Source organism: Cheilinus undulatus, linkage group 24 (genome assembly GCF_018320785.1).
Source record: "Cheilinus undulatus linkage group 24, ASM1832078v1, whole genome shotgun sequence".
NCBI classification, from domain to species: domain Eukaryota; kingdom Metazoa; phylum Chordata; class Actinopteri; order Labriformes; family Labridae; genus Cheilinus; species Cheilinus undulatus.
In genome coordinates, this window is record NC_054888.1 from 2548529 (window position 1) to 2567444 (window position 18916).

General features: G+C 32.0%; 1 protein-coding gene across 1 annotated transcript; it reads left to right on the forward strand.

Annotated features, from left to right (window-relative positions):
- Window positions 1-1211: 1211 nt before the first annotated feature.
- Window positions 1212-18811, forward strand: LOC121506360 (uncharacterized protein C1orf115-like). The gene is made up of 2 exons (XM_041782136.1): window positions 1212-1624; window positions 16370-18811. Exons 1-2 carry the CDS (start codon window positions 1406-1408, stop codon window positions 16508-16510), a joined length of 360 nt encoding a protein of 119 aa, XP_041638070.1. The 5' UTR covers window positions 1212-1405; the 3' UTR covers window positions 16511-18811.
- Window positions 18812-18916: the final 105 nt, after the last annotated feature.

Below are 18916 nucleotides of genomic sequence, written 5' to 3' on the forward strand. Positions count from 1 at the left end.
AATGACATGATCAAAGAAAGAGGGAGGAATGTTTCAAGGTAATAAAGGATGACATGATCAAAGGCAGATGAAGGAATGCTTTATAGATAATAAAGGATGACATGATCAAAGGCGGAGGGAGGAATGCTTTATAGGTAATAAAGGGCTATATGATCAAAGGCAGATGAAGGAATGCTTTATAGATAATAAAGAATGACATGATCAAAGAAAGAGGAGGAATGTTTCAAGGTAATAAAGGATGACATGATCAAAGGCAGATGAAGGAATGCTTTATAGATAATAAAGGATGACATGATCAAAGGCGGAGGGAGGAATGCTTTATAGGTAATAAAGGGCTATATGATCAAAGGCAGATGAAGGAATGCTTTATAGATAATAAAGGATGACATGATCAAAGGCGGAGGGAGGAATGCTTTATAGGTAATAAAGGGCTATATGATCAAAGGCAGATGAAGGAATGCTTTATAGATAATAAAGAATGACATGATCAAAGAAAGAGGGAGGAATGTTTCAAGGTAATAAAGGATGACATGATCAAAGGCAGAGGGGGGAATGTTTCAAGGTAATAAAGGATGACATGATCAAAGGCAGAGGAGGGAATGTTTTACAGACTGTCAAGGATGATATCATTAGAGGTGGAGAGAGAATTGTTTCACATGTAATAAAGGATGACATGATCAAAGGCAGAGAAAGGAATGTTTTATAGATAATAAAGGATGACATGATCAAAGGCAGAGAAAGGAATGTTTTATAGGTAATAAAGGATGACATGATCAAAGGCAGAGAAAGGAATATTTTATAGGTAATAAAGGAGAAAATGATCAAAGGCAGAGGGGGGAATGTTTTACAGACTTTAAAGGATGATATCATCAGAGGCTGTGAAAGGAATGTTTGATAGGTAATAATGGTTGATACCACCAAAGGCAGGGAAAAGAATGTTTTGAAGACTTTAAAGGATGACATCATCTTGACATTGTATTTACGGGGAGATGGGCTAAAATTGGCAAAATTGGTTTAAAAAAGTGTTGGAAATAGGTTAAAAGTGGGAGAAAGTGTTTAAAAGAGGCAAAAACTAAAACTTTCCTGACAGTTTAAAAAAGAAGCCCCCCAGCTGTTCATCCGAGTTTTTCTGTTCTTGTTGTTTAACCAGTGTGTTACTGGTCCATTTTTAGTGTTTGTTCAGTCAAACAAACAGCAGAGAGTCAAACTGGAGTAAAAACAAACTTAAAATCCTCACCACATTCTTCTACTGATCCTGAGCTCTGTCAGTCTTTCTGAGTCTGCTTCAGGCTACTCATAAAATCTGACTCCTCCTTGCTCCAAAGGTCCTCCTGCCTGAACCAGGAGGTCAGAGGAGACGCAGGAGAAAGGCAGACGACGAGGAGCGAGGAGGAACCAGGGGGTCATGGGAGCGCAGGAGAAGGAGGTGGACGCCGCTCCTCCTGTTGGTAAGAAACATCAGAAAACATCCAAAGAGGTTTATTTCGCCGTGCTGCCAGACCGATACGAGCCGCTGATCGAGGAGGAAGAGGAGGAGGAGAGAGAGGAGACAGCAGAGGAGAGACGGAGGAGGAAGGAGGAAAAGAAGAGGAAGAAGAAGAAGAAGTATAAGAAGTACAGGAAGGTAGGGTGGCCTGATGACCTTTGACCCAGAGAGGAGAGGGGTGTGGGCGACCTTTGGATTCTGTTTATTTTGGTTTTGTTGATTTATTTCATGGCTATGTCAGTAAATAGAATCATACCAGCTCTTGTGGAAGTGATAGAAAGTGATAAATCTTAAACAAAAAGATAATAAAAAACTTGTGAGGTAGAACGGCACTTAAACCAAGATCTGTTGTTTATAATGCTGATAGTGTGACGATCCAGATCTAAAGATCAGGCTGAACTGAGGAGACTAATCAGTCCATCAGACATGGGCTCTTCAGTTCTACAGATGTATCTGAACTAAAACAGAGACAGACAGTACTGGATAAATTGCACAAAAACATTGGCAACAGTTGGAAAAGTGGGTGAAGCTGAAGAAGAGAGAGAAACTTTCAGTCTGAGGTAGAGAACAGTGAAGGTTGTAAACATGACAGCCGATGTCAGACTTTAAGAGACGTTTTCAAACTCTGCAGTTAATCATTGACTCAGCAGGCCTAGACTGATTTTTGAGAGCTGCTGCACCTTATCAGACGATAAACACGACAGAGAAAGGAGCAAAGTTTGAAAATAGAAACAAAGTTTGACTGTAGAAACAAAGTTTGACCATAGAAACAAAGTTTGAAAATAGAAACAAAGTTTGAAAACAGAAACAAAGTTTGGAAATAGAAACAAAGTTTGACTGTAGAAACAAAGTTTGACCATTAAAAAAAAAGTTTTACCATAGAAACAAAGTTTGACTGTAGAAATAAAGTTTGACCGTAGAAATAAAGTTTGACTGTAGAAACAAAGTTTGACTGTAGAAACAAAGTTTGAAAATAGAAACAAAGTTTGACTGTAGAAACAAAGTTTGACCGTAGAAATAAAGTTTGACTGTAGAAACAAAGTTTGACTGTAGAAATAAAGCTTGACCGTAGAAACAAAGTTTGACTGTAGAAATAAAGCTTGACCATAGAAACAAAGTTTGACTGTAGAAACAAAGTTTGACCATAGAAACAAAGTTTGACTGTAGAAACAAAGTTTGACCATAGAAACAAAGTTTGACTGTAGAAACAAAGTTTGACCAAAGAAACAAAGTTTAACCATAAAAACAAAGTTTGACTGTAGAAACAAAGTTTGACCAAAGAAACAAAGTTTAACCATAAAAACAAAGTTTAACCATAAAAACAAAGTTTGACTGTAGAAACAAAGTTTGACCAAAGAAACAAAGTTTAACCATAAAAACAAAGTTTGACTGTAGAAACAAAGTTTGACCATAGAAACAAAGTTTAACCATAAAAACAAAGTTTGACTGTAGAAACAAAGTTTGAAAATAGAAACAAAGTTTGACTGAAGAAATAAAGTTTGACTGTAGAAACAAAGTTTGACCACAGAATTAAAGTTTGACTGTAGAAATAAAGTTTGACTATAAAAACAAAGTTTAACCATAAAAACAAAGTTTAACCATAAAAACAAAGTTTGACCAAAGAAACAAAGTTTGACCAAAGAAACAAAGTTTAACCATAAAAACAAAGTTTGACTGTAGAAACAAAGTTTGACCAAAGAAACAAAGTTTAACCATAAAAACAAAGTTTGACTGTAGAAACAAAGTTTGACCAAAGAAACAAAGTTTAACCATAAAAACAAAGTTTGACTGTAGAAACAAAGTTTGACCAAAGAAACAAAGTTTAACCATAAAAACAAAGTTTGACTGTAGAAACAAAGTTTGACCAAAGAAACAAAGTTTGGAAATAGAAACAAAGTTTGACTGTAGAAACAAAGTTTGACCATAGAATTAAAGTTTGACTGTAGAAATAAAGTTTGACTATAAAAACAAAGTTTGACCATAGAAACAAAGTTTAACCATAAAAACAAAGTTTGACTGTAGAAACAAAGTTTGACCAAAGAAACAAAGTTTAACCATAAAAACAAAGTTTGACTGTAGAAACAAAGTTTGACCAAAGAAACAAAGTTTAACCATAAAAACAAAGTTTGACTGTAGAAACAAAGTTTGACCAAAGAAACAAAGTTTAACCATAAAAACAAAGTTTGACTGTAGAAACAAAGTTTGACCAAAGAAACAAAGTTTAACCATAAAAACAAAGTTTGACTGTAGAAACAAAGTTTGACCATAGAAACAAAGTTTGAAAATAGAAACAAAGTTTGGAAATAGAAACAAAGTTTGACTGTAGAAACAAAGTTTGACCATTCAAAAAAAAAGTTTTACCATAGAAACAAAGTTTGACTGTAGAAATAAAGTTTGACCGTAGAAATAAAGTTTGACTGTAGAAACAAAGTTTGAAAATAGAAACAAAGTTTGACCATAGAAACAAAGTTTGACTGTAGAAACAAAGTTTGACTGTAGAAATAAAGCTTGACCATAGAAACAAAGTTTGACTGTAGAAATAAAGTTTGAAAATAGAAACAAAGTTTGACCATATAATTAAAGTTTGATTGTAGAAATAAAGTTTGACTATAAAAACAAAGTTTGACCATAGAAACAATGTTTGACCGTTGAAATAAAATTTGACTATAGAAACAAAGTTTGACTGTAGAAACAAAGCTTAACCGTAAACAAAGTTTGACCGTAGAAATACAGTTTGATCGTAGAAACAATGTTTGACTGTAGAAATAAAGTTTGACCATAGAAACAAAGTTTTACCGTAGAAACAAAGTTTGACCATTAAAAAAAAAGTTTTACCATAGAAACAAAGTTGGACTGTAGAAATAAAGTTTGACTGTAGAAATAAAGTTTGACCATAGAAACAAAGTTTGACCGTAGAAACAAGGTTTGACTGTAGAAACAAAGTTTGACCATAGAAACAAAGTTTGACTGTAGAAACAAAGTTTGACCATAGAAACAAAGTTTGACTGTAGAAACAAAGTTTAACCATAGAAACAAAGTTTGACCACAGAAATAAAGTTTGACCGTAGAAATAAAGTTTGAACATAGAAACAAAGTTTGACTGTAGAAACAAAGTTTGACCAAAGAAATAAAGTTTGACCGTAGAAATAAAGTTTGAACATAGAAACAAAGTTTGACTGTAGAAACAAAGTTTGACCAAAGAAATAAAGTTTGACCGTAGAAATAAAGTTTGAACATAGAAACAAAGTTTGACTGTAGAAACAAAGTTTGACTGTAGAAACAAAGTTTGACCACAGAAACAAAGTTTAACCATAGAAACAAAGTCTGACCGTAGCAAAAAAGTTTGATGCTAGCAACAAAATTTGACCGCAGCAACAAAGTTTGACTGTAGAAAATAAGTTTCACTGTAGAAACAAAGTTTGAAAATAGAAACAAAGTTTGACTGAAGAAATAAAGTTTGACCGTAGAAATAAAGTTTGACTGTAGAAACAAAGTTAAACTGTAGAAACAAAGTTTGAAAATAGAAACAAAGTTTGACCATAAAAACAAAGTTTGACTGTAGAAACAAAGTTTGACACTAGCAAAAAAGATTGATGCTAGCAACAAAATATGACCGCAGAAACAAAGTTTGACTGTAGAACCTAAGTTTGACTGTAGAAACAAAGTTTGACTGTAGAAATAAAGATTGACTATAGAAACAAAGTTTGACTGTAGAAATAAAGTTTGAAAATAGAAACAAAGTTTGACCATAGAATTAAAGTTTGACTGTAGAAATAAAGGTTGACTATAAAAACAAAGTTTGACCATAGAAACAAAATTTGACACTAGAAAAAAAGTTTGATGCTAGCAACAAAATATGACCGTAGAAACAAAGTTTGACTGTAGAAACTAAGTTTGACTGTAGAAACAAAGTTTGACTGTAGAAATAAAGTTTGACTGTAGAAACAAAGTTTGAACATAGAAACAAAGTTTGACCATAGAAACAAAGTTTGACACTAGCAAAAAAGTTTGATGCTAGCAACAAAATATGACCAAACAAAGTTTGACTGTAGAAACAAAGTTTGACTGTAGAAACAAAGTTTGACCATAGAAACAAAGTTTGAACATAGAAACAAAGTTTGATCCTAGCAACAAAGTTTGACCATAGAAGCAAAGTTTGACCGTAGCAAAAAAGTTTGATGTTGGCAACAAAATTTGACGGCAGAAACAAAGTTTGACTGTAGAAAATAAGTTTCACTGTAGAAACAAAGTTTGACCATAGAAACAAAGTTTGAAAATAGAAACAAAGTTTGGAAATAGAAACAAAGTTTCACTAAGGAAACAAAGTTATAAAATAGAAACAACATTCGACCATAGAAACAAAGTTTTACTATAGAAACAAAGTTTGACCATAGAAACAAAGTTTTACTGTAGAAACAAGGTTTGACTGTAGAAACAAAGTTTGACCATAGAAACAAAGTTTGACCATAGAAATAGTTTGATGCTAGCAACAAAGTTTGACTGTAGAAACAAAGTTTGACCATAGAAACAAAGTTTGACCGTAGAAACAAAATTTGACTGTAGAAACAAAGTTTGACCATAGAAACAAAGTTTGACCATAGAAACAAAGTTTGACCATAGAAACAAAGTTTGACCGTAGAAACAAAATTTGACTGTAGAAACAAAGTTTGACCATAAAAACAATGTTTGACTGTAGAACAAAGTTTGACCATAAAAACAAAGTTTGACCGTGGAAACAAAATTTGACTGTAGAAACAAAGTTTGACTGTAGAAACAAAATTTGACCATAGAAACAAAGTTTTATGCTAGCAACAACGTTTGATGCTAGCAACAAAGTTTGACCATAGAAATAAAGTTTGACTGTAAAAACAAAGTTTGAATGTAAAAAAAAAAGGTTTATCATAGAAACAAAGTTTGACCATAAAAACAAAGTTTGACCATAGAAACAAACTTTGACCAAAGAAATAAAGTTTGACTGTAGAAACAAAGTTTGACCATAGAAACAAACTTTGACCAAAGAAATAAAGTTTGACTGTAGAAACAAAGTTTGACTGTAGAAACAAAGTTTGACCATAGAAACAAAGTTTGACCATAGAAACAAACTTTGACCAAAGAAATAAAGTTTGACTGTAGAAACAAAGTTTGACTGTAGAAATAAAGTTTGACTGTAGAAACAAAGTTAAACTGTAGAAACAAAGTTTGACTGTAGAAACAAAGTTTGACACTAGCAAAAAAGATTGATGCTAGCAACAAAATATGACCGCAGAAACAAAGTTTGACTGTAGAACCTAAGTTTGACTGTAGAAACAAAGTTTGACTGTAGAAATAAAGATTGACCATAGAAACAAAGTTTGACTGTAGAACCTAAGTTTGACTGTAGAAACAAAGTTTGACTGTAGAAATAAAGATTGACCATAGAAACAAAGTTTGACTGTAGAACCTAAGTTTGACTGTAGAAACAAAGTTTGACTGTAGAAATAAAGATTGACCATAGAAACAAAGTTTGACTGTAGAAATAAAGTTTGAAAATAGAAACAAAGTTTGACCATAGAATTAAAGTTTGACTGTAGAAATAAAGTTTGACTATAAAAACAAAGTTTGACCATAGAAACAAAGTTTGACACTAGAAAAAAAGTTTGATGCTAGCAACAAAATATGACCGTAGAAACAAAGTTTGACTGTAGAAACTAAGTTTGACTGTAGAAACAAAGTTTGACTGTAGAAATAAAGTTTGACTGTAGAAACAAAGTTTGACCGTAGAAACAAAGTTTGAACATAGAAACAAAGTTTGACCATAGAAACAAAGTTTGACACTAGCAAAAAAGTTTGATGCTAGCAACAAAATATGACCGCAGAAACAAAGTTTGACTGTAGAAACAAAGTTTGACTGTAGAAACAAAGTTTGACCGTAGAAATAAAGTTTGACTGTAGAAACAAAGTTTGATCCTAGCAACAAAGTTTGACCATAGAAGCAAAGTTTGACCGTAGCAAAAAAGTTTGATGTTGGCAACAAAATTTGACGGCAGAAACAAAGTTTGACTGTAGAAAATAAGTTTCACTGTAGAAACAAAGTTTGACCATAGAAACAAAGTTTGAAAATAGAAACAAAGTTTGGAAATAGAAACAAAGTTTCACTAAGGAAACAAAGTTATAAAATAGAAACAACATTCGACCATAGAAACAAAGTTTTACTATAGAAACAAAGTTTGACCATAGAAACAAAGTTTTACTGTAGAAACAAGGTTTGACTGTAGAAACAAAGTTTGACCATAGAAACAAAGTTTGACCATAGAAATAGTTTGATGCTAGCAACAAAGTTTGACTGTAGAAACAAAGTTTGACCATAGAAACAAAGTTTGACCGTAGAAACAAAATTTGACTGTAGAAACAAAGTTTGACCATAGAAACAAAGTTTGACCATAGAAACAAAGTTTGACCGTAGAAACAAAATTTGACTGTAGAAACAAAGTTTGACCATAAAAACAATGTTTGACTGTAGAACAAAGTTTGACCATAAAAACAAAGTTTGACCGTGGAAACAAAATTTGACTGTAGAAACAAAGTTTGACTGTAGAAACAAAATTTGACCATAGAAACAAAGTTTTTGACCAAAGAAATAAAGTTTGACTGTAGAAACAAAGTTTGACTGCTAGAAACAAAGTTTGACCATAGAAACAAAGTTTGACTGTAAAGAAATAAAGTTTGACTGTAGAAACAAAGTTTGACTGTATAAACAACTTTTGACTGTAGAAACAAAGTATGACCATAGAAACAAACTTTGACCATAGAAACAAACTTTGACCAAAGAAATAAAGTTTGACTGTAGAAACAAAGTTTGACTGTAGAAACAAAGTTTGACCAGAGAAATAAAGTTTGACTGTAGAAACAAAGTTAGTTTGACTGTAGAAACAAAGTTTGACACTAGAAAAAAGATTGATGCTAGCAACAAAATATGACCAAAGAAACAAAGTTTGACTGTAGAACCTAAGTTTGACTGTAGAAACAAAGTTTGACTGTAGAAATAAAGATTGACCATAGAAACAAAGTTTGACTGTAGAACCAAAGTTTGACTGTAGAAACAAAGTTTGACCATAGAAACAAAGTTTGACTGTAGAACAAAGTTTGACTGTAGAAACAAAGTTTGATCCTGTAAACAAAGTTTGACTGTAGAAACAAAGTTTGACTGTAGAAATAAAGTTTGAAAATAGAAACAAAGTTTGACCATAGAATTAAAGTTTGACTGTAGAAATAAAGTTTGACTATAAAAACAAAGTTTGACCATAGAAACAAAGTTTGACACTAGAAAAAAAGTTTGATGCTAGCAACAAAATATGACCGTAGAAACAAAGTTTGACTGTAGAAACTAAGTTTGACTGTAGAAACAAAGTTTGACTGTAGAAATAAAGTTTGACTGTAGAAACAAAGTTTGAACATAGAAACAAAGTTTGACCATAGAAACAAAGTTTGACACTAGCAAAAAAGTTTGATGCTAGCAACAAAATATGACCGCAGAAACAAAGTTTGACTGTAGAAACAAAGTTTGACTGTAGAAACAAAGTTTGACCATAGAAACAAAGTTTGAACATAGAAACAAAGTTTGATCCTAGCAACAAAGTTTGACCATAGAAGCAAAGTTTGACCGTAGCAAAAAAGTTTGATGTTGGCAACAAAATTTGACGGCAGAAACAAAGTTTGACTGTAGAAAATAAGTTTCACTGTAGAAACAAAGTTTGACCATAGAAACAAAGTTTGAAAATAGAAACAAAGTTTGGAAATAGAAACAAAGTTTCACTAAGGAAACAAAGTTATAAAATAGAAACAACATTCTGACCATAGAAACAAAGTTTTACTATAGAAACAAAGTTTGACCATAGAAACAAAGTTTTACTGTAGAAACAAGGTTTGACTGTAGAAACAAAGTTTGACCATAGAAACAAAGTTTGACCATAGAAATAGTTTGATGCTAGCAACAAAGTTTGACTGTAGAAACAAAGTTTGACCATAGAAACAAAGTTTGACCGTAGAAACAAAATTTGACTGTAGAAACAAAGTTTGACCATAGAAACAAAGTTTGACCATAGAAACAAAGTTGGACCGTAGAAACAAAATTTGACTGTAGAAACAAAGTTTGACCATAAAAACAATGTTTGACTGTAGAACAAAGTTTGACCATAAAAACAAAGTTTGACCGTGGAAACAAAATTTGACTGTAGAAACAAAGTTTGACTGTAGAAACAAAATTTGACCATAGAAATAAAGCTAGCAACAACGCTTGATGCTAGCAACAAAGTTTGACCATAGGAATAAAGTTTGACTGTAAAACAAAGTTTGAATGTAAAAAAAAAAGGTTTATCATAGAAACAAAGTTTGACCATAAAAACAAAGTTTGACCATAGAAACAAACTTTGACCAAAGAAATAAAGTTTGACTGTAGAAACAAAGTTTGACTGTAGAAACAAAGTTTGACCATAGAAACAAACTTTGACCAAAGAAATAAAGTTTGACTGTAGAAACAAAGTTTGACTGTAGAAACAAAGTTTGACCATAGAAACAAAGTTTGACCATAGAAACAAAGTTTTATGCTAGCAACAACGTTTGATGCTAGCAACAAAGTTTGACCATAGAAATAAAGTTTGACTGTAAAAACAAAGTTTGAGGGTTTATCATAGAAACAAAGTTTGACCATAAAAACAAAGTTTGACCATAGAAACAAACTTTGACCAAAGAAATAAAGTTTGACTGTAGAAACAAAGTTTGACTGTAGAAACAAAGTTTGACCATAGAAACAAACTTTGACCAAAGAAATAAAGTTTGACTGTAGAAACAAAGTTTGACTGTAGAAACAAAGTTTGACCATAGAAACAAACTTTGACCAAAGAAATAAAGTTTGACTGTAGAAACAAAGTTTGACTGTAGAAACAAAGTTTGACCGTAGAAATAAAGTTTGACTGTAGAAACAAAGTTAAACTGTAGAAACAAAGTTTGACTGTAGAAACAAAGTTTGACACTAGCAAAAAAGATTGATGCTAGCAACAAAATATGACCGCAGAAACAAAGTTTGACTGTAGAACCTAAGTTTGACTGTAGAAACAAAGTTTGACTGTAGAAATAAAGATTGACCATAGAAACAAAGTTTGACTGTAGAACCTAAGTTTGACTGTAGAAACAAAGTTTGACTGTAGAAATAAAGATTGACCATAGAAACAAAGTTTGACTGTAGAACCTAAGTTTGACTGTAGAAACAAAGTTTGACTGTAGAAATAAAGATTGACCATAGAAACAAAGTTTGACTGTAGAAATAAAGTTTGAAAATAGAAACAAAGTTTGACCATAGAATTAAAGTTTGACTGTAGAAATAAAGTTTGACTATAAAAACAAAGTTTGACCATAGAAACAAAGTTTGACTGTAGAAACAAAGTTTGACTGTAGAAATAAAGTTTGACTGTAGAAACAAAGTTTGACCGTAGAAACAAAGTTTGAACATAGAAACAAAGTTTGACCATAGACACAAAGTTTGACACTAGCAAAAAAGTTTGATGCTAGCAACAAAATATGACCGCAGAAACAAAGTTTGACTGTAGAAACAAAGTTTGACTGTAGAAACAAAGTTTGACCATAGAAACAAAGTTTGAACATAGAAACAAAGTTTGATCCTAGCAACAAAGTTTGACCATAGAAGCAAAGTTTGACCGTAGCAAAAAAGTTTGATGTTGGCAACAAAATTTGACGGCAGAAACAAAGTTTGACTGTAGAAAATAAGTTTCACTGTAGAAACAAAGTTTGACCATAGAAACAAAGTTTGAAAATAGAAACAAAGTTTGGAAATAGAAACAAAGTTTCACTAAGGAAACAAAGTTATAAAATAGAAACAACATTCGACCATAGAAACAAAGTTTTACTATAGAAACAAAGTTTGACCATAGAAACAAAGTTTTACTGTAGAAACAAGGTTTGACTGTAGAAACAAAGTTTGACCATAGAAACAAAGTTTGACCATAGAAATAGTTTGATGCTAGCAACAAAGTTTGACTGTAGAAACAAAGTTTGACCATAGAAACAAAGTTTGACCGTAGAAACAAAATTTGACTGTAGAAACAAAGTTTGACCATAGAAACAAAGTTTGACCATAGAAACAAAGTTTGACCGTAGAAACAAAATTTGACTGTAGAAACAAAGTTTGACCATAAAAACAATGTTTGACTGTAGAACAAAGTTTGACCATAAAAACAAAGTTTGACCGTGGAAACAAAATTTGACTGTAGAAACAAGGTTTGACTGTAGAAACAAAGTTTGACCATAGAAACAAACTTTGACCAAAGAAATAAAGTTTGACTGTAGAAACAAAGTTTGACTGTAGAAACAAAGTTTGACCATAGAAACAAAGTTTGACCAAAGAAATAAAGTTTGACTGTAGAAACAAAGTTTGACTGTAGAAACAAAGTTTGACTGTAGAAACAAAGTTTGACCATAGAAACAAAGTTTGACCATAGAAACAAACTTTGACCAAAGAAATAAAGTTTGACTGTAGAAACAAAGTTTGACTGTAGAAACAAAGTTTGACCGTAGAAATAAAGTTTGACTGTAGAAACAAAGTTAAACTGTAGAAACAAAGTTTGACTGTAGAAACAAAGTTTGACACTAGCAAAAAAGATTGATGCTAGCAACAAAATATGACCGCAGAAACAAAGTTTGACTGTAGAACCTAAGTTTGACTGTAGAAACAAAGTTTGACTGTAGAAATAAAGATTGACCATAGAAACAAAGTTTGACTGTAGAACCTAAGTTTGACTGTAGAAACAAAGTTTGACTGTAGAAATAAAGATTGACCATAGAAACAAAGTTTGACTGTAGAACCTAAGTTTGACTGTAGAAACAAAGTTTGACTGTAGAAATAAAGATTGACCATAGAAACAAAGTTTGACTGTAGAAATAAAGTTTGAAAATAGAAACAAAGTTTGACCATAGAATTAAAGTTTGACTGTAGAAATAAAGTTTGACTATAAAAACAAAGTTTGACCATAGAAACAAAGTTTGACACTAGAAAAAAAGTTTGATGCTAGCAACAAAATATGACCGTAGAAACAAAGTTTGACTGTAGAAACTAAGTTTGACTGTAGAAACAAAGTTTGACTGTAGAAATAAAGTTTGACTGTAGAAACAAAGTTTGAACATAGAAACAAAGTTTGACCATAGAAACAAAGTTTGACACTAGCAAAAAAGTTTGATGCTAGCAACAAAATATGACCGCAGAAACAAAGTTTGACTGTAGAAACAAAGTTTGACTGTAGAAACAAAGTTTGACCATAGAAACAAAGTTTGAACATAGAAACAAAGTTTGATCCTAGCAACAAAGTTTGACCATAGAAGCAAAGTTTGACCGTAGCAAAAAAGTTTGATGTTGGCAACAAAATTTGACGGCAGAAACAAAGTTTGACTGTAGAAAATAAGTTTCACTGTAGAAACAAAGTTTGACCATAGAAACAAAGTTTGAAAATAGAAACAAATTTTGGAAATAGAAACAAAGTTTCACTAAGGAAACAAAGTTATAAAATAGAAACAACATTCGACCATAGAAACAAAGTTTTACTATAGAAACAAAGTTTGACCATAGAAACAAAGTTTTACTGTAGAAACAAGGTTTGACTGTAGAAACAAAGTTTGACCATAGAAACAAAGTTTGACCATAGAAATAGTTTGATGCTAGCAACAAAGTTTGACTGTAGAAACAAAGTTTGACCATAGAAACAAAGTTTGACCGTAGAAACAAAATTTGACTGTAGAAACAAAGTTTGACCATAGAAACAAAGTTTGACCATAGAAACAAAGTTGGACCGTAGAAACAAAATTTGACTGTAGAAACAAAGTTTGACCATAAAAACAATGTTTGACTGTAGAACAAAGTTTGACCATAAAAACAAAGTTTGACCGTGGAAACAAAATTTGACTGTAGAAACAAAGTTTGACTGTAGAAACAAAATTTGACCATAGAAATAAAGTTTTATGCTAGCAACAACGTTTGATGCTAGCAACAAAGTTTGACCATAGGAATAAAGTTTGACTGTAAAAACAAAGTTTGAATGTAAAAAAAAAAGGTTTATCATAGAAACAAAGTTTGACCATAAAAACAAAGTTTGACCATAGAAACAAACTTTGACCAAAGAAATAAAGTTTGACTGTAGAAACAAAGTTTGACTGTAGAAACAAAGTTTGACCATAGAAACAAACTTTGACCAAAGAAATAAAGTTTGACTGTAGAAACAAAGTTTGACTGTAGAAACAAAGTTTGACCATAGAAACAAAGTTTGACCATAGAAACAAAGTTTTATGCTAGCAACAACGTTTGATGCTAGCAACAAAGTTTGACCATAGAAATAAAGTTTGACTGTAAAAACAAAGTTTGAATGTAAAAAAAAAAGGTTTATCATAGAAACAAAGTTTGACCATAAAAACAAAGTTTGACCATAGAAACAAACTTTGACCAAAGAAATAAAGTTTGACTGTAGAAACAAAGTTTGACTGTAGAAACAAAGTTTGACCATAGAAACAAACTTTGACCAAAGAAATAAAGTTTGACTGTAGAAACAAAGTTTGACTGTAGAAACAAAGTTTGACCATAGAAACAAAGTTTGACCATAGAAACAAACTTTGACCAAAGAAATAAAGTTTGACTGTAGAAACAAAGTTTGACTGTAGAAACAAAGTTTGACCGTAGAAATAAAGTTTGACTGTAGAAACAAAGTTAAACTGTAGAAACAAAGTTTGACTGTAGAAACAAAGTTTGACACTAGCAAAAAAGATTGATGCTAGCAACAAAATATGACCGCAGAAACAAAGTTTGACTGTAGAACCTAATTTTCTGACTAGACACAAAGATTGAAAGAATATAGAAATATTGACCATAGAAACAAAGTTTGACTGTAGAACCTAAGTTTGACTGTAGAAACAAAGTTTGACTGTAGAAATAAAGATTGACCATAGAAACAAAGTTTGACTGTAGAACCTAAGTTTGACTGTAGAAACAAAGTTTGACTGTAGAAATAAAGATTGACCATAGAAACAAAGTTTGACTGTAGAAATAAAGTTTGAAAATAGAAACAAAGTTTGACCATAGAATTAAAGTTTGACTGTAGAAATAAAGTTTGACTATAAAAACAAAGTTTGACCATAGAAACAAAGTTTGACTGTAGAAACAAAGTTTGACTGTAGAAATAAAGTTTGACTGTAGAAACAAAGTTTGACCGTAGAAACAAAGTTTGAACATAGAAACAAAGTTTGACCATAGACACAAAGTTTGACACTAGCAAAAAAGTTTGATGCTAGCAACAAAATATGACCGCAGAAACAAAGTTTGACTGTAGAAACAAAGTTTGACTGTAGAAACAAAGTTTGACCATAGAAACAAAGTTTGAACATAGAAACAAAGTTTGATCCTAGCAACAAAGTTTGACCATAGAAGCAAAGTTTGACCGTAGCAAAAAAGTTTGATGTTGGCAACAAAATTTGACGGCAGAAACAAAGTTTGACTGTAGAAAATAAGTTTCACTGTAGAAACAAAGTTTGACCATAGAAACAAAGTTTGAAAATAGAAACAAAGTTTGGAAATAGAAACAAAGTTTCACTAAGGAAACAAAGTTATAAAATAGAAACAACATTCGACCATAGAAACAAAGTTTTACTATAGAAACAAAGTTTGACTGTAGAAACAAAGTTTTACTGTAGAAACAAGGTTTGACTGTAGAAACAAAGTTTGACCATAGAAACAAAGTTTGACCATAGAAATAGTTTGATGCTAGCAACAAAGTTTGACTGTAGAAACAAAGTTTGACCATAGAAACAAAGTTTGACCGTAGAAACAAAATTTGACTGTAGAAACAAAGTTTGACCATAGAAACAAAGTTTGACCATAGAAACAAAGTTTGACCATAGAAACAAAGTTTGACCGTAGAAACAAAATTTGACTGTAGAAACAAAGTTTGACCATAAAAACAATGTTTGACTGTAGAACAAAGTTTGACCATAAAAACAAAGTTTGACCGTGGAAACAAAGTTTGACTGTAGAAACAAAATTTGACCATAGAAATAAAGTTTTATGCTAGCAACAACGTTTGATGCTAGCAACAAAGTTTGACCATAGGAATAAAGTTTGACTGTAAAAACAAAGTTTGAATGTAAAAAAAAAAGGTTTATCATAGAAACAAAGTTTGACCATAAAAACAAAGTTTGACCATAGAAACAAACTTTGACCAAAGAAATAAAGTTTGACTGTAGAAACAAAGTTTGACTGTAGAAACAAAGTTTGACCATAGAAACAAACTTTGACCAAAGAAATAAAGTTTGACTGTAGAAACAAAGTTTGACTGTAGAAACAAAGTTTGACCATAGAAACAAAGTTTGACCATAGAAACAAACTTTGACCAAAGAAATAAAGTTTGACTGTAGAAACAAAGTTTGACTGTAGAAACAAAGTTTGACTGTAGAAACAAAGTTTGACCGTAGAAACAAAGTTTGACCGTAGAAACAAAGTTTGACCGTAGAAACAAAGTTTGACTGTAGAAACAAAGTTTGATCCTCGAAACAAAGTTTGATCCTCGAAACAAAGTTTGACTGTAGAAACAAAGTTTGACCGTAGAAACAAAGTTTGACCGTAGAAACAAAGTTTGAGTTTGATAAGCGGATAGAATGTTAAGGAACTTTGATTTTTATGCCTCACATTCTCAAATTCATTTGCCTCATGTTTTATTTGCTTCATGTTTTTTTTCCTGACTCTTTTTTCTCTGACTTTTTTTTTTTTGCCTCATGTATTTTTTTCAGACTGTTTTATTTCTCTAACTGTATTTTTCTCTGACTCTATTTGTTTTTTGCCCACGTGTTTTTTTCTTACAGAACGTGGGAAAGGCGCTGCGGTTCACCTGGCGTTGTTTTATGCTCGGTCTACAGAACATGGCATCCACCTACTCCACGCCGCTCTCAGCCGTGTCCACGGTGGTGACCGAGGTTCAGCGATCATCCAGCAGCAAGGCCTGATGGGACATGGAAAGATTTACTAATGAAAGGCCCTTACAGCTCATCAGGCCCCTAATGATCCATGTTATGGATGATAATCAGGGCCACAAAGACATCTAAATGCTGTCTGTATTTGAATGAACTGAAGGAGAAGAAATAGTGAATCTAAGTGTTTTAGAGGTATTTTCACTGATATTCCAAAGGATTTTTGCTTTTGTTGTTTATTTATAAGAATTAAAAAAAAAACAGACTTTATGGGAAAACTAAAAAACATTTCAGAAATACAACAAAAAAAAGTGACAAACTTCGCTGTAATGGAAATTTGACAGTCATTTTATAATCCTTATTCTTAGTTTAACATGCTGTTGTGAGTGTTGAGATTATCATGTATTAAAAACCTCTATCAGTGATGCATGATAACTATTTTTCTGAACCGATACTGATAACCGATAATTTCCTACTCCTGATGGCCGATAAACGATAATAACAGATATATTTTTTTCAATTGTTGATTTAACAAAAGAAGTTTATTTGATGTGTTTATGCACATCTAGGGGTAAGAAGGGGTTAATATGTAGTGAGCAAAGATATTTATAACTAATTTTAACTAATATCACTCACGTTTTTCAAAAAACAAAGAACTATTCTGACTTTATAACTGTTATTATAGTTCACTTAAACATTTTCTACACACACGGTCGTGTTAACCTCCCCGTAAATACTGAAAAACGCCACCGTGTTGTTAGCATTTTAGCACAGGGGCTGCTATTTTCTCTTCTTTGGTACTTTAATATAGTGATGTGCGGATCGATACTGAAATATCGATCCTTCCAATACCAGAGATTTATGTTCTAGAATCGATTCTCATGTGAAAATATCGATATTTTAATAACTGTGAACAAATGTATGGTTTACCATTATCAGGAACACAATGGAAAGTAGTAGTCTGACTACCAGACTTAGGTTTTGTTTTAATGATCAAACAACGGAATCCTATTCTATTCAAATGTTCATTAATAAATATGGTTATTAAATCAGTAATGAAATTAAGAAATGCCACAATAAACAGCTGCATGAGTTCAGCTTGGAGTAAAATCTATGTCCCTGAGATCAGCTCACATCTGTTCAGTAGGCCTAGATTTAGTCAGGTAAGGTCACCTGTAAAGTAAAACATTTAAGGTGGATTACATAGGCTAGGTCTTACTAAAATATGCATAATTCTTGCAATAAAACAGCCATTGTGGGCTTTAAAAAACAGATACAAATGAAAAACATTTTATAAATAAGACAGATAATAACATTGTATCTATAAAATACTTGTGCTATTTTCAGTCTCATTTCTTTTTACTGATGGTTAATGGAATATTTTAAAATGCAGGTACTGACAAACTTACACCGTTATTATGACATTTATTTTATTTTCATGAAATTATGTATTTTACTTGCAATTTCAATGAGTCACATAACTTTTCATATATAATGGCAGGTGAATGAAAACTATTAATTCTTTAATTTTAGTGTAGGCTGTTTTAAGAGTCTACTCACATAGCTGAATCAAAACAAGATTAAGAATTCACGGAAAGAATCGGTATCAGATCAGTATCAGCGATACCAGCCTGAATTTACTTGGTATCGGATCAGAAAGGAAATCAGTGGTATCACACATCACTACTGTAATAGCAGGTCGTGTACTGCGGCGCCACCTGCTGTTTCGGGATGTGTAGTCTCATGAGAAAGAAAACAAATGCCAGCACTGCCGTGCTGATATATGTTATCAGGGCTTGTCTTAATGATACTGGACCGATAAGAATGACGTAATAATTTCCTGTTATTGGGCCGGTAACTATCGGCCCGATAGTTATCGTGCACCCCTAACCTCTATCATGGCTTTTTATAAACCATTCTATCTTCATCGTCTTTGTTAAAATGTGTGAGTTAGTGATATTGATTTTTCATGGCTGGTAACACTAAACATCAGTAGGAACTTGGATCAATATTTGGGGACTGATGTATGTCAGTGATTGGCTAGTTCACATGTGATTGAGCCAATCAGAAAGGGCTGTAGGTGAAAGATGAGGTGAGACTGGAGAGTAAAAACAGACCTCATAGTTTCAATCTGATCAATCAGTCAGCAGTCAAATAAAGAGCCATTACAGATAACCATCCAGGCTGAAAACTGGGCCACACCTACTTTTATGTTTGCTTGAATTATATGACATGTAAAGAATATCTTTAAAAAAAGGTAGATTTTTTTTTTGTTATACTTGATCGCTGTTAACTTGTGTAAAGACAAGATTTTACTATAAAATATTAATTCTTGGACTTATTGTGATTATACGTATAATTCTCCTTCCTGTTTCTTTCCTTTGTTTTTGAATTCTAGGATTAAAGTCAGAAATCTGAGATCAAATTAGATTCTGAGATTAA